General features: G+C 46.9%; 1 protein-coding gene across 7 annotated transcripts in view; it reads left to right on the top strand.

The window, feature by feature from the left end:
- Positions 1–15,072, top strand: part of spir (spire type actin nucleation factor) — a 225,843-nt gene that overhangs the window by 8,989 nt on the left and 201,782 nt on the right. Inside the window, exon 1 of one of the 7 annotated variants that reach the window (XM_071683436.1) lies at positions 12,625–12,843. The exons of 5 other annotated variants lie outside the window; for them this stretch is intronic. In XM_071683436.1, the coding sequence (XP_071539537.1) occupies positions 12,645–12,843 (199 nt within the window). In that variant the 5' untranslated portion in view covers positions 12,625–12,644. Of the gene's footprint in view, positions 1–12,624; positions 12,844–15,072 lie in introns of those variants that run through there. One more of the 7 variants, XM_071683433.1, reaches the window with a different exon arrangement.

Raw genomic sequence — 15,072 nt, 5'->3', positions numbered from 1 at the left:
CTGTGAAGAACAGTAGGCAGTGAGAGTTGAGAGATGCACCGGATCTTGCTGAAGCTGCTTTTGATGCAGCTGCTACTTATTGCGCTCGCCATGTTATTAGTGGTGGTTGATATAACTGTACCTGTATCCTGTGTGTAGGTGCTCTCTCGAGTACGCTTACTGTTGTAATACATGGAAATGGCTCATCAGTCAGGTGTAGCACACGGGTGAGATGTAAGGATGGAGACAGTGGTACTGCACTGGGAGTGCTCACCACTGTCTCCACCTGCCACCTCAACCTTGTACTGCAACATGTACTTGTTTTGAGTCGCTTTTGAAATCTGTTGATATTTTCGAAATTTTTTTTTTCAAATAGAAGAATTGCTGTCAAGATTATTTTTTTGCTGTAATGCAGAAACATCACACTTACCATGTATGACAAGTAAGTTGTGGTTACCACGCCAGACGTTCACAGGAAATATAGGTTACTTATGGATGCATAATGTCACTCAGAAATTACCCAAGACTTCATTTACCATTTAGTCTCGAGGGATAGAGTTCCACTCGTTAGCTATACTCACAATGCAAGGAGAGGTGTCTGATGTTTGTTAAGATTTTGAGAAGTGTCGTAATGTTTCGCAAGCTTAGTATTACACCAGGAAATATGTTAGCGCTATCACTTTGCCATGATTATCACGTACATCACAGAATTTCCCCCAATGAGTAAAGTTTGACTGTCGACCCACTTTGGAATTATTCGCTGCAGATTGTGGACACAAACCATCTGTCTGGTAGCCTGGGCATCTTTTCTAGGCCAGTGTTCGGGTTTTGTATGTTTCGGTCATTGTTTTGTGTTTGATTCTGAACATATTTAAAGCAGAAGTATGTAGGTAGATGTAGCTTGTGACGCTAATCAGGGTGAAAATTCTGTTTGCTGCCGTTGCAGACGGAACGAAACTTTTGTGCAGTAAGGTAAGTGGCGGGAAAAAGTGATTCAGAGAGAGATATATTCCAGGTGGACAGATATGTAGACAAATGATTTGAAAATGGAGAAACGAAAAGGGTAAGTGTTTAGTCATGAATTGCAGCGTAGAGACAGACGACAGTACTACGAGACAAACAGATTGTAAAGTGTGAAGAGCTCAGCAGTTATCTGACTTTAACGTATGTCTGAACCCAGTGCATCTGAGGCCTCTGTTCATGGTAGAGGGTAAAGGAGAATGTTAAAGTGCCTGGTATCAGTGATGAGATATTAGATACACTAGTTTGAATGTATCCACATTGTAAGTGTCTGTACCTAGTGTCATCTTTACGGGGGAGCGATCGTCTTATGAATGGTGATGCGACAGCATGGAGCGAGGAAGCGGTAGTAGTGAGTGCTGGTGGTGGATGTGGCGTACGGCCATTCACAGGTTGTAAGCTCCGATTGAGGCAGGGAAGTTCTACAGATGGAGTTCGTATGGACCAGGAAACGACAGGTTTGATAGTGTTGACCGGTTATGTGTCTTGCAGGTTTGGTGTGAAGCCGTCTTCATGTGCCGTGTGTCAGGGGAAGTAAGCTGTATGGGGATGGCCACCATTTATTTTCATCTTAAGGTTATTCAGCGATGAGTATTTGATCATTCAGCGTTGTATCTTGCCTTGAGGGGAATGATAGCTTTGCATTTATTTGATGATATGTAACCAGTCTTGAATATCTCGGCTGTTTGACCTGTAACTGGTTAATGTGTCTCCATTGTGAGATGTACCGTGTTTTCGTATAAGTACAATCACCATCTGGTCGTTGGTCTTATATATTTTTAGAGATTAAGAGCAGAGAACAACTGCGGTTGAATTTATAGGTTTGATCTCATATGGATTGTATCCTCCTACACATCCGAGACGGTGAGTGGCAGGACATATGACAGAAGACTACCCTTGCGTGCCGGACACATATGTGGGAATATCTCGCTCCTCTTCTGTAATGCTAACACCAGCAGCTTTCTCCGACCCTGCTTAATTTAGGTGTTTAATTGAGTGGATGCCGGGAAGTGAATAATGACATTACATTTCTTAGCACAATTTTTCTCTTTTCTCCCAGTTCACTGTTGAGACAATGGCTTTTTGTTTAAGAAAGTGATGGATGGTTTTTCAGATGACGTAGTTGGTCAAGTGTTAGGGTTGGCGAAGGGGTCTCCATCCCATTTTATGTCCAGAGGTTTACAGAGCAGTTAATGGTGGTGCTGGTGGTGGCAGATTATGCAAGGTCATCGCATGTTTGCACGCCCACCCGCCCGCGTCTTCTCGCTTGGATGGTTCATACTACCTCACCAGGGCTTTCCTCCTTAGACTATTAATGAGCCGAGCCTCATGCCCGTCCACCAAGTTAGGGGTAGTTTAACCCTTACACCCTGATGGTATGACGTTATACCCTTATACACGCTGAGTTTAATTCATACCAGTATATGTTATGGGTTAAAAAAAAGATTTAATTGAAGTATTCATGTGATGAACAAATAGAAATCTAGATTTTTTTTTTCAGTAAGCGGCTTAAGAGGATTTCGAAATACGACGTTGCTGCAACTGGGAAGGATTCGTAAAATATTTCGTGGATTTGTATGCGAACACGGTTGCCTGTACTTGGGTACAGCTTCGTGAGCGAGACGTACATTTAACCATTGTTAGCTTACCCGAGGAATTACTATGTCGCTAGATGCAGTGGTTGTGGTTTCATTGCGATTTCGGAATTAATGCCGCATTTATGTCTGGTGGGTTATGGAAACTGTGGGTGAACGAGGGCTCAGAAAACTGCTGGTGCACTTGAGAACTCGGTTTTCATGATGTTCATTTCTATATTCTTAAACATCTTTCATCATGTGATTTTTGTAGATGACTTACGATGTCTCAGTATCATCTGGTTCTGTGTAGGAGTTTGAGGAAGCCTTAGCGATCCTCATATAACCACAGGATAGAAAAAGCTCACCTCCCTCATATCATGCCTCGTAGTTACAATGTGCTGCTGGTGCCGTACTGACGTTATTATATTACTCTCAGGAAACTCCCTCGTGTGGGTCAGAGCATTGGTATCGCCTTAACTGTGTCGTTCAGACGAGGAACCATGCGCATCTGAATGCTCAGCTCGTTCTTTTCTGTATGGTTTTTAGCTACGTTTTCTTCCTCGTGTATTGATCGGCTTGTGTTAGAGACACAGCGAAGTGGTATACTTTTCAGTATCTGTGCTTGCTTATATGTATGTCTTTTGCATTGTTTGCCAGTATGATTTTATATGTCTGTATGAACTACGGCAAACTCATTGGTGTGTGTTGCACATGATAATTGCATCCCATTTTCTTCGTAAGTAGCGTTGAACCTCTTGCATACTACATAGAAAAGTCCATCTCGCTTTCTTACCCATATTTAGGATTTCCACAATAATTGCGTGTGAGGAGAGTGCTACATCAAAGTGAAGGATTGCTGGCCACAGTACGATACGTCTTTCATTGGTTGAGCCTTCTCCACCTTATCTGGTAACAAGACAAGTGTATTCATTTGCCATTTTAAGTTTATGATACAGTTAGTCCGATGATAACAAGCCAGGTATATTTACGATAATTTAACGATTTTCTCAGCATTTTGAACAAGTACCCATAAGAATGAATCCTTCTTGAGAAAGACCTGCGAATAATATATATATATATATATATATATATATATATATATATATATATATATATATATATATATATATTTTTTTTTTTTTTTTCCATGATCCTGGGCTATTGTTATTTAGGAACACAGACTCGCCTTAACACTGTGCCGGTAAGAACTTATGGCGTTGTTCAGTTGTTTGTTACATGTAATTTCTCGGTACTTTCTCGTTTTCCAGACAGGATTTCTAGTTTTTCTTTGTATTTGAGATGTTCAATTACTGGTCTGGTGGATTCTCTCTTGGCCTGTGTTGAGTCACTGCCCTGAGGGGGTGGTTGGGGTATTTGGGATACAATCTTCATTTTTACTTTGTTAATCCGTCATTTGTCGAGGAGGTGAGGATCAACAACATACAGAGCTGTGTTATATCTTTAAACACTTATACTTCAAGTTCTGCGAACCGGTTTGTAAACACAGCGGACACCTGAGTGTTGCAGATGTATTTTTTTTTATTATTGTTCTTTTGGATAGTGTGGATTGAGTGTTAATCAGATTGTGGAAATAACTGGCGTTGACTTTGCCAGTAAGGGTACATTAATAAGGTTTAAGGACTGGGGGGAAAAAAAGAAGAAAAGAAATGGCATGTAGAGGAAGACGGTACTGAAAAATGGATTTCTTAGACACTGGCACTGAAGGGGTTGAGACGTAAGCCAGGGACTCAAGTGGACTAACAGGTAGGAAAAAATTCAGAGGTGTATATCATCATTAGATTACTTCATTATTAGTACGTGACTGATTAGCCTATATATATATATATATATATATATATATATATATATATATATATATATATATATATATATACATGCGCTTCTGTCGGTTGAAATAGTAAAGTTATGGAAATTATATGAAGAAACGATAGAAATTGAAAGTATTTTGAGGTCAGTCGTTTGTTGACCCTGGAGGCGTTACAGGAAGAAATGAGGCAGGGGAAGGGAAGACCCTGACCCTGGAGCCGTCATGAGAAAGGTGAATATCACTGGTTATATTTTGGAATGAATGGAAGTACTGAAGACGGAAGGAAATGAGCAAAACACAGTGGAGAATGAGGCCAGACGACGGATGGATTACTAGCTTGTAAGCAAAGCCAGGTTGTAACGTGGGTGAGGATGTGAGGTTGACTTAAAATATTGACAGTGGGATGGAATATTTCCAGCGTGATCCTCACACCGCAGTCACCACCATCTCTCTCTCTCTCTCCACACCCATAAATCCTTTCCCCGCCTCCTCGTTCCTCACACACACACACACACACACACACACACACACACACACACACGCGCACACACACACACACACACACACACACACACACACACACACACACACACACACACACACACACCTTCCTCCCCACTCCCTGCTGAAGCTCCACCGGAAGCCTCATAAAGCCACTTGTATTACTTGATCTGCAGATCGAACCATGAGGGCGGGCGGCGGGCGGTACTGGTGCCACGCGTGTGTGTGTTCGTTCGTCTGACCAGTCGCCTGCGTCTGATGTAGACCGGGCCGCGAGATCACTCGCGTGACGTCATGCACAGTAGCACTTAGGGTCGTGGTGGCTACTTTCGTAAACCCTGCCTGGCAGACAGACCTGCTGCAGGCGTAAACTTGAAGCCAGGAACAGACTCTTGGTATGCAAAGTCAACTCCTGTCTCTCGCCTCACTCATGTATGTTGAACTTGGTTGTTGTTGTGATTGTCGTATTTAATTGACCCGTCTCCGTCCATGTTCGTTGTCAGCCGCAGTGGGATGGGAGAGGTGAAGTATTGTTGGTCATACCCGGTAATTTGAGACCATGGGATTTTCTCTGAAACGTTCGGGATCTTTGGCTGTGGGATGTTACTTTCTTCCCCGCAGGGCAGACAGGCTGCACCAGTAATGACTGCGTGCTGTGTCGTGGTCTAAATTTTGACAGTTGTGCGTGTGAGGGTGGTGGTTGGAGGGTGATGTGTTGGTGTCGGTGTGGCTCGCATGGTGTGGTGTGTCGTAGTGACACGGCGCGTTTGCGGTGAGTTGTGGCACGTGGGGACATGATGTGGCTCAGGGGGGAGACCTTCATCCCGCCGGCGTGGTTAGTGACCCCCCCAGCACGAGCGGTCGTTCAGGTCGCCCCTGTGAACGTATCCCTCCGTGGAACACCAGGGGGAACAAGGAGGCTGGGATGGACAGGGGAGGCAGGGGCGTGAGGCGTGGCAGAGTGAAAGGGACGCGATACAGTGACGTGGGCGTGACAGTGAGGCTGGGAGCGTGACACTGACATTGACTGCGTCGGTCGGTGCTTCCATGTTTAGTGAAGCATCGGGGAGAAGGTCCGCCCGCACTCTGGCGTTCTCTCGCTCCAGAGGCTATGTGGGTTGTGTAGTTTTAACTTTTTTATTTCGTTTTTTTTCTCTCTCTCTAAACTCGTATGTATATCTTTCTTCTGGTACTGCATTCAGTATTATATTTGTATTTCGTATAACCTAGATATAACTGGTTTATAATCGTTAATGATATACGGTAAATTCTTTTTCTTGGGGAGGTGAGGGAGTAGTTCGTCAGGTGCATGTGTGTAGATGTTAGTTTGTTTCGTTCAGTCAAGTGGTCTTGTTCTACTGTTTACCTCATTACCCGGAGGATATGACCTTTGAAAAGATGGTATGGCCTTTGACCTGGCTCGTCACCGTCGCACCATCCTACACGAATCGCACCGTCGTGCTCGAGGGTCGTATCTTCGTGCTCACTTGTTGTTCCGTCGTGCTGAAACGTCGCACCGTCGTATTCAAAGTCGTATACCGTCGTGCTCGCTGTTTATCATGTAAGGTAGTGTAGTGGACAGTTGAAGTGGTGTTTACGCAACATGTGTGTGTGTCAGGGGCAGCTGGCTCTCCTACGTATTGCTCGGTAATTTGTTACAATTCAGTGGTTACTGATGTAGTTGTTGCCTCCAGCCTCAGAGACCTGCCTGCGGCGGAATGATAATGTTGCACATTATCGGATCACCTCAGCAAACCTGTTATTGTGTTTTCATTATACCAAGTTATGGCTGAGATTATTATGGCTCTGGTCTGTGAACTCCCAAGTTAGTAGTGGGCTGTGATACAGGTGGGGGTGAGGGGCGGCGTGGGAAATAGGAGATAGAAATGGATGACCTCTTGTGTGGGTACCGGAAGTGGGATGAGTTCGCCTCGCCCCACGATAGATGGGAACCATCGCCTGTCGTGGGAATGATTGAAGTGGGAGTGGTGGGGGATGTGTCCGCGGGCGGATAGAAGGAGGGGGGGAGGCTGAGGGATGGTGGGTTGGGTGGGTGGGTTGGTGTGGGTTGGGGACTGAGTTCCGTAAGACGAGCATCTGTTGCCCGAGCCGGCCGGCAGGACAGGTCCTTTGGGGGAGGAGGGGGAGGGGGTTAACCCCAACACTCGTGTCCAGGAACCTACTGACCCCAAGGATACCGGTCCTGAGGGGGGGATGGATGGATGGATGGTGGGTGGACCACCCCCTGCAGGTACCTGAGCAGACCCCGGCCAGGACTGGGTTCTTAGCATAATATGTAGGACGGGTCGAGGGATCTTCCGTCTGGTCGTTCATGGTTGACGCTCACGCAGGTACTGGCCCAGGCAGCAGTCCTGCAGCCGCCTCCAGATTTCCCAGAAATTCAGTTTGATACGAAACTATTTGAAATGGACCTGGCTGTCCTCTTACTTCAGGAATGTTAAGCTTTGAAATATTGAATATTCTTCGTTCATGTTTGGGATATTCGGACATTCTTCCTGGATGTCTGGGGTATTTGACATTCTTCCTCAGTATTTGGAATAGTGAACATTCTTCCTCAATATTTGGAATAGTGAACATTCTTCCTCAATATTTGGAATAGTGAACATTCTTCCTCAATATTTGGAATAGTGAACATTCTTCCTCAATATTTGCCATCTTCATGTTGGCCGTGATGAGGACATGATATGTAGACCAACATAGAACGCGGGTGGTCATTGTGAGGTGGTCTGCCTCACCGTCGTGAGAAACAGATCATCAGACGAGGAAGGAAGGAAACGCCTTGCATTTCTTGGGTGGTCGACGTAAGTCATCCTGTTCTTGTGTGTGTGTGTGTGTGTGTGTGTGTGTGTGTGTATGTCCCCTTAACCACCTCGCTGGCTCATGGTGGTACTACCACTGCCACACTAGCCTGGTTATAACAGTGTGTGTGGCCACTACAACCATGGTAAGACCAGGACACGTGCGGCTTGTAGCTGGTGTGAGTGGGAAGGTTGTGGCTGGAGGGTTGTAGGTCAGGCCACTGATAGAGTCGGTGACGTAACTGTGGAAAAAAACGGAAAAAGAAGAACGGAAGATGGAATTTATGATGACATAACACGGCTTTAGGAGAATGTTAAGTGGTGGTGGTTTTCAGGGTCGTGCCATTGGATGTTTGATTTTTTTTTTGTATTACTTATACTAAAAGTGTTTTGAGATTTGTATGATGTGTCGGGCAAGACGAGAGACCTTTGCTAGCAGTGTGAGGTGCGAGACATGTCTCATAATGAGACATCTGGTGTATGAAAGTTGAGGTGAGGGACATACGTTTGGCAAGATACATGGGATTATAGCCATCAGGTTTGAAAGGTAGATGTACAGTGATGTGAATGAGGAGATGGGGGCACTGTGTGTGTGTGTGTGTGTGTGTGTGTGTGTGTGTGTGTGTGTGTGTGCGCGCGCGCGCGTGAGAGAGGCAGGGCATGAATGAGCGCGGGTCGAGGTCTGGCGAGGTTAGATGTAGGTCTCGGCTTGCCTGAGGCATGGCGGGCGCCCCACTAAGATGGGGCCGGGGTGACGCCGCCACCTCCCCCTCCTTCCTCCCCTCACCCATAGCTTATGGTAATACCTCATAATTCTTGCACAACGCACGAGTGTTGGTGCTCAGGTTGTTGGTGCAGGTGCGCTTACACTTGCATGTAAACCTGTGTATACCACTACAGTGGGTATGCATGGTAGTTGTGGACTGGTGTACCCTGGACGTTGGCCAGGGGGTAACACACGCTGGTTGGAGCGTCGGGGGTCTTTCGTTTAAGGTTTGAAGTACCAGGGTTCGACCCTCGGGTGGTACGGTGGTACGATCCCTGAGAACGAGGGTACGACCTTCAAGCTGCGATTGCACGACACGAGAGTACGACCTCAAGCACGACCGTAGGGCACGACGGTACGACCCTTGAGCAAGAGTTTATATGCTTGAAGTCCATATAGGCAGCCATATTAGAAGAAGGGATCATTACTATAATCATAATTACAAGTAATTAATTCATGATGTTTTCCAGTCATGGGATTTTAGCCTTCCTGGCGCTACGTTGGTCATGTTCCTGTATGTGTTCTGGTTCGTTATTTTCCAATATCTCATTCGCTAAGGTCTGGGAAGATATCTTCTCTGTTGTCTCCCTGCTGATAACACAACTCCATACCTTAATTGACAAGAACTGGGCCGATAGCATATTCCGATACCTTATATGACAAGAGCTGGGCAGATAGCATAGGTGTTATATCCCTGCCGATAGCTTATCTCGAGACCTGTCCTGCCTCTTCTTAAATATATTGAGCGTCTCTCCTCACAAGTCGTGTGTGCTAAGAAGAGCAAAATCTGGTATGATCGCGAGAGCTGATGTGTTGAGCAAGTCATCCTCGCCTGCTCCTCACACGATGATCCACATTTCTAAATCGTGTGTTTCTCTCAAGTTGTTGATTTCGATGGTATTGTATTACGCTATTATGTTTTGGATGAATTGTGTATGACGATGGTATTGTATCAACATGTTAGGTGGTGTTGTATACTGTAGTGTGACGTATTATTATCGCATCCAGATATCGTAATATCGCAACGCCTCCAGATAATGAGATATCGTTTGTTTGTGGACTCGAGCTTTTATTTGTGGACTTTTTGAACGTTTCTTTCTAGACTCCTAAACGTTTGTTAGTGGGTTAGTGAGCGTTTATTTCTGAATTCCCGAACGTTGATTTTTGTACTCTGTGGCGTTTATTCATGGACTAGTGAACGTTTGTTTGTGGCCTTAGCTGCTCACTCGTGGTCTTAAACGTTCCTTTTGTTGCCATCCAAACGTTAGTTTCTTGAGCGGTGAGGCGCCGTGACCTTAGTGTACACACCACGGGCGTCTGTAGTGCACCGTCTGTAGTGTGTCAGAAGACCTGTGTTGGTGTTTTGGGTTGTGGGAGTGGAGGAGGTTGGAGCACATCCACCCACGCCTTCAAGTCGTGGGCATCACGGCCAGGCACTGGTACCAACATTACGGTCAGCTTTCTGTATACGAAGGTGGGCAGACCTGCTGGGGGTCTGGTCTGGCGTGTGTTGCCCCCAGAGCCCGAGGGATGTCGAGTTCCTTCCCCCCACTGTGGACCGTGTCTGTGTAGGGGCAGGATTAGGGCCTAAGACACAGAGGTGACGTGTGTTGTGGACAACATTGCCTGCCGACCCAAGTCGAGACGGTGGTGACCCAACTTGCAGACCGTGGGTAACCGAAATTGAGAGACGGTGGTTGCCCAAGGTGGGGCTGTGGCGACCTAATTCAAGTCTGTGCTAACTTGACGGTGTGTCTGGCTGGCCCCTGTCAGCTGTGACTCAGCCCATCCTTGTTTGGCGAGCCGCCTCCAGCCCCCACCAGGTGTACTCTGGCTGGCCGCCCCCTACCACACGTGGGTATAGAGGCTACACAGGCACCCCCAGGTGTACCCCCAGTGGTTGGGGGTGGGTGTGTGGGATGAGGTCGTGGCTCGGGTATGGCGGCTGCGGCGTCCAGCTCATCATCCATCATGCGCTTGGCTCTGGTCTTGTAACAGACACCAGCAGTGTAGTCCCGTTGTCTTGTGTAGACTCCCAGTGGTGGGAACCTGTTTGATGTTTGGGTTAAGATACTCTGGAAACACAGGCGGCCGCCACAGCAGCGCCCACACCACAGCAACCTACAGAGACCACAGCAGCGCCCACACCACAGCAACCTGCGTAGACCACAGCAGCGCCCACACCACAATAACCTACAGAGACCACAGCAGCGCCCGTACCACAGCAACCTACGGAGACCATAGCAGCGGGAAGCTGCTGTAAGCTTGATGGCCAAGCTGCACTAAGCTGCACCTCGTAATGGGGGGAAGCTGGGCTCTGAAGTTGAGGCAGTGTGGGGAAAGCTCGGGTAAGGTAGAGCTCGTGTGGTGAAGCTATGCGGAAACCAGAGGTTGGTACTGGGGTAGGTATGGCTACGGCCAGCTGGCAATACAGGTCAGGCGCACACCAACCCACCCACCCTCCCTCCCTCCCTCCCTCCCTCGCCCCAAGCATGGGAAGCCTGCAGGGTGGAGGTGGTAACACTGCCAGAGTGACGGTGGTAACACTCCCTGGGTGACTGTGGTAACACTGGCAGGGTAGGAATTGTAACACTGGTACGATGGGGATGGTAACACTGGCAGGGTGGGGATGGTAAGACTGGCTGGGTGGGGATGGTAACACTAAGAGAATGGCGGTGGTAACACTGGGTGGGTGGGGGTAGTAGCGCTGTTTCCAGGATTAGGGTTGCCAACGATGTTGCCAGGTTTGGGGTGCCAACACTGCTGTCAGGGTTTGGGGGTAGATAAACTTGTCAACAGTCAGTTGTGTACCCGCTGCCATATTCTGTAACACAGTAAGTTTTTGTGTTTTGTTTTTTTGTTTTGCATCTCTGTACTGACGACCTTATCATATTGTGGTTCATCATTACTCCTTTGCAAAATGTAAAGGTAGAGAATTTTACTCTAATATAGCCCTTATCTTATTACATTGTACGTGTGTACTATGTCTGTTCCTCTGTGTATATTCACACACACACCACAGCCTAAACCAGGACATGTTATCAACCAACCCCAAGGAGAGGATGAACACCAGGGTTGCGTGTGGGCCTGCTACCACGCCCAGGATTTGAACTCATGCGAACCCCATCCCTTTGGAGGTGGCCTGCTGCCTCATGGTCAGTAACGCGAACCACTACACCACGGAGGCCCCTGTGTGTGTGTGTGTGTGTGTGTGTGTGTGTGTGTGTGTGGCACAGTGAGGGGTTAAAGTCCTGGTGGATTCAGACGAGGGGATCACATGGTCACCGGGTTGGTAAGTACCTCTGTAAAAAAGGAGATGAGGGGTACCGCCTTGGGAGTAAGGGAGGTGGGGGGTGGGTGGGGGGTCACAGTGGTCTTGGTGAATGGGAGGAATGCCCCCCCCCCCACCTTACCATCCGCCCCCTTCCCTCCCCTTGCAGGTGGTGGAGAGCAGGAGAATTTGGTCGGGTGTTGAAGGTGTAGCCTAGTGGCTGGTCAGGCAGCTGGCCTGCTACCTGACTGGCTCGTTACCTGGGGGAACAGCCCCCCCCCCCCCCCCCGACACTGCACGTCCCCCTGGTAAAATGGATTGTCCTTGGGGAAGGGTAGGGGGACATGTAACTACATAAGGATCGTTCATCATACACGAACAGGACGATACGACCCTTGAGTACGGTAGCACGACCCTTGAGCACGACGGAACGACTCTTGGTTGTATGATGACAAGACTTACGTCGGGGGCACATGTCGTACCGTCTCCTACTGCTCAAGTGTCGTAGCGTCGTGCTCGTCGTTAACGTGATTACGTCACTGTGTCCTTTGTGGCCTGGCTGATGTGTCTTAGTTTTATTAACGTAAACAAGTGCTGGAAATAGTTGACGGTTGTCGGTTGAGGCAGCTGAGGTTACAGTGTCAGAGTTTGTGTCATTACTGAGCGCAACTTGCTGTTTTCCAAGAGAATATTTGTCACTGGCAAACGTGATCTAACTGTGGAAGGTCCGGAGGTGGTGGCCAGCTGGGGTGGGGGTTGATGGAAGATGGGGGGGTGGGGGGGGATTAGTGTTTGAATGATGCGCCGCGGGGGAAGGCAGCGAACGACTCCCCCACTCCCCACCCCGCCCCACTACCTGTGTAAACAAAGTGCCCGACCAGTCATGCGTGGCGGGACCTCCACAAGTTGTGTTGACGGTTTCCACACCAGGGATGTGCACCAGCACACTAGCCTTACACGCCAGAACCATGCACCAGCCTGCAGTGTCCCTTCACATCCATACCAGACCACAGCCATGCTGGCCACCACACATGGATGTGGGATCAAGAGAGACGGGAGCTGTGCGAAACGTCAGGCTGGAGGTACATACGTATATATGATCCTGCACGGGCAAGTGTCACAGAGGGACGGTAATTCTTGGGTACAGTTTCCTCACACTGGTTATTTTGTGTGTTTTTGTGTTTCTCACATACGCATTGATAACGTTCATTGTGCTATCTACAACGTCTTACATACAGTGTGTTGGTGATAACGTCATGCGCTGTATCATTATTTCTTAATCCAATGCGTTTTCTTCAGCGTTTGTACTAAGGATATTATAAAAGTACTTCTCCTGTTCCATTTTAACAAACATCATACAGGTTATGTCCTCTGCTTCCTCTACCTTACATCTTACGAAGAGCTGTTCAATGTCCACATCATCGATTTATTCTAAAAAAAAAAAAAAAAGCGTGATCAGATCACCCCTCACTCTTCTGTCTTTCAAGGTGGACAGATGTAAAGCCTTTCGTCTTTGCTCGTAGCTCAGCTCTCATAGTTCTGATACCATTTTTGTGTGTGTGAAGGTTATATTATGGTAGGAAGAAAGTGCTGTGTGTAGTAGGGAGGTTACTGGCTATATTTAAGGGAATATGACCCTAATAGGCTTCATGGGCTTTGCTCTACACCAGCTGTTCAACTTTACTCTTTTACACGAAGTAAATAAAAACAACTGCGCCCATACATTCGCTGTATTCAGTGTATGGGAATTATTGTGTATACATTCAAGGTTGTATTTTATCGAGATGCATTTTCGTCGGAGTTATAATCATTGTTATTATTGTAACAAATAATAGAGTTAACGAACGCAGAGGTAATGAACCCGTGTATTGCATGGTTTTGCTTCGTTAAAACAGAATTTTGAATTGGAATGCCAATCATTTGACACACGGAGTTGGGAGAGGTTTCTGTAGGGGGGTTGGGAGGTCCCGTGGTCCCCTGGTCATTATTCTGGAGAGACCTTGCTAAGGCTTCAACCCCCCCACCCCCACCCCGGGTGAGGTCTATGACACCTACTGTTGTAGCGAAGATCATGTCTGTTGTATTATTAAGTACTGTATGCGTATTGTATGTGTACAGTAGATACTATATGCGTATTATATGTGTACGATAACTACTATATGCGTATTATATGTGTACGTTAACTACTATATGCGTATTATATGTGTACGTTTACTTCTATATGCGTACGTTAACTACTATATGCGTATTGTATGTGCACGTTAACTACTATATGCGTATTGTATGTGTACGTTAACTACTATATGCGTATTGTATGTGTACGTTAACTACTATATGCGTATTGTATGTGTACGTTAACTACTATATGCGTATTATATGTGTACGTTAACTATTATATGCGTATTATATGTGTACGTTAACTACTATATGCGTATTGTATGTGTACGTTAACTACTATATGCGTATTGTATGTGTACGGTAACTACTATATGCCTATTGTATGTGTATATTACTTCAAGGCTCTGTTAGTACTGTATACTTACTGTATGATTACTGTAAGGCTTATTATTATTGTATACTGACTGTGTGATACTGTAGGGCTGTTTTATAACTGTATACTTACTGTGTATTTGCGTTATTGCAGGAGTTTGTTTGTGGTTTATGTTTCCTGTATGTGTGCGTGGCAGATGTGCGCTACAAGGGTGTGTATTGGTGTTTAGTGTGTGTTGTGGAGGCTTGTTGCTGGTATATTGTGGAAGGGGCAGTCCAGGTTGACGTATGGGTATACGGGATGGTAATGCCACAGCTGATGATGTGATCATGTTGGGCTGTACGTGTGTTGTGTCGTTGACCGAATGTTGCCTCTCTCTCTCTCTCTCTCTCTCTCTCTCTCTCTCTCTCTCTCTCTCTCTCTCTCTCTCTCTCTCTCTCTCTCTCTCACTGTTGACGGTACATATGTGACCCAAGGTGGATGATGCGTTGAATGTGGTGTGGTGTTGCGTAATGCGATGTTACGTGGCGCACACCATCTGGCGGAAGTGGTGGGTAGGAGAACGCCCCTGGGGTGTCGCCAGACGTCCCAGGAAACTGAGGTAAGGTGGACCCCAGGTGGTGGGGGTAGGCTGGGGGATTAAGGCCTCCCCAGACGACTGCGTTCTGCCCCTTTTGAAAAGGCAAGTCTGTCATCGCCTCCAGAGCTGTTGAGATCAATGTCCTGGTTACCAGCAGGATTTTTGACCGGAACCTTCGACATTAAAACGAAAGAAAATGAAAATAGAATGCTCTACTACGCGGGAAACGGCAAACAAGTA

The sequence above is a fragment of the Panulirus ornatus genome, chromosome 36 (genome assembly GCF_036320965.1).
Source record: "Panulirus ornatus isolate Po-2019 chromosome 36, ASM3632096v1, whole genome shotgun sequence".
NCBI classification, from domain to species: domain Eukaryota; kingdom Metazoa; phylum Arthropoda; class Malacostraca; order Decapoda; family Palinuridae; genus Panulirus; species Panulirus ornatus.
The sequence above is the reverse complement of the archived record's forward strand: the minus strand, read 5'-3'. Positions and strand labels throughout refer to the sequence as shown.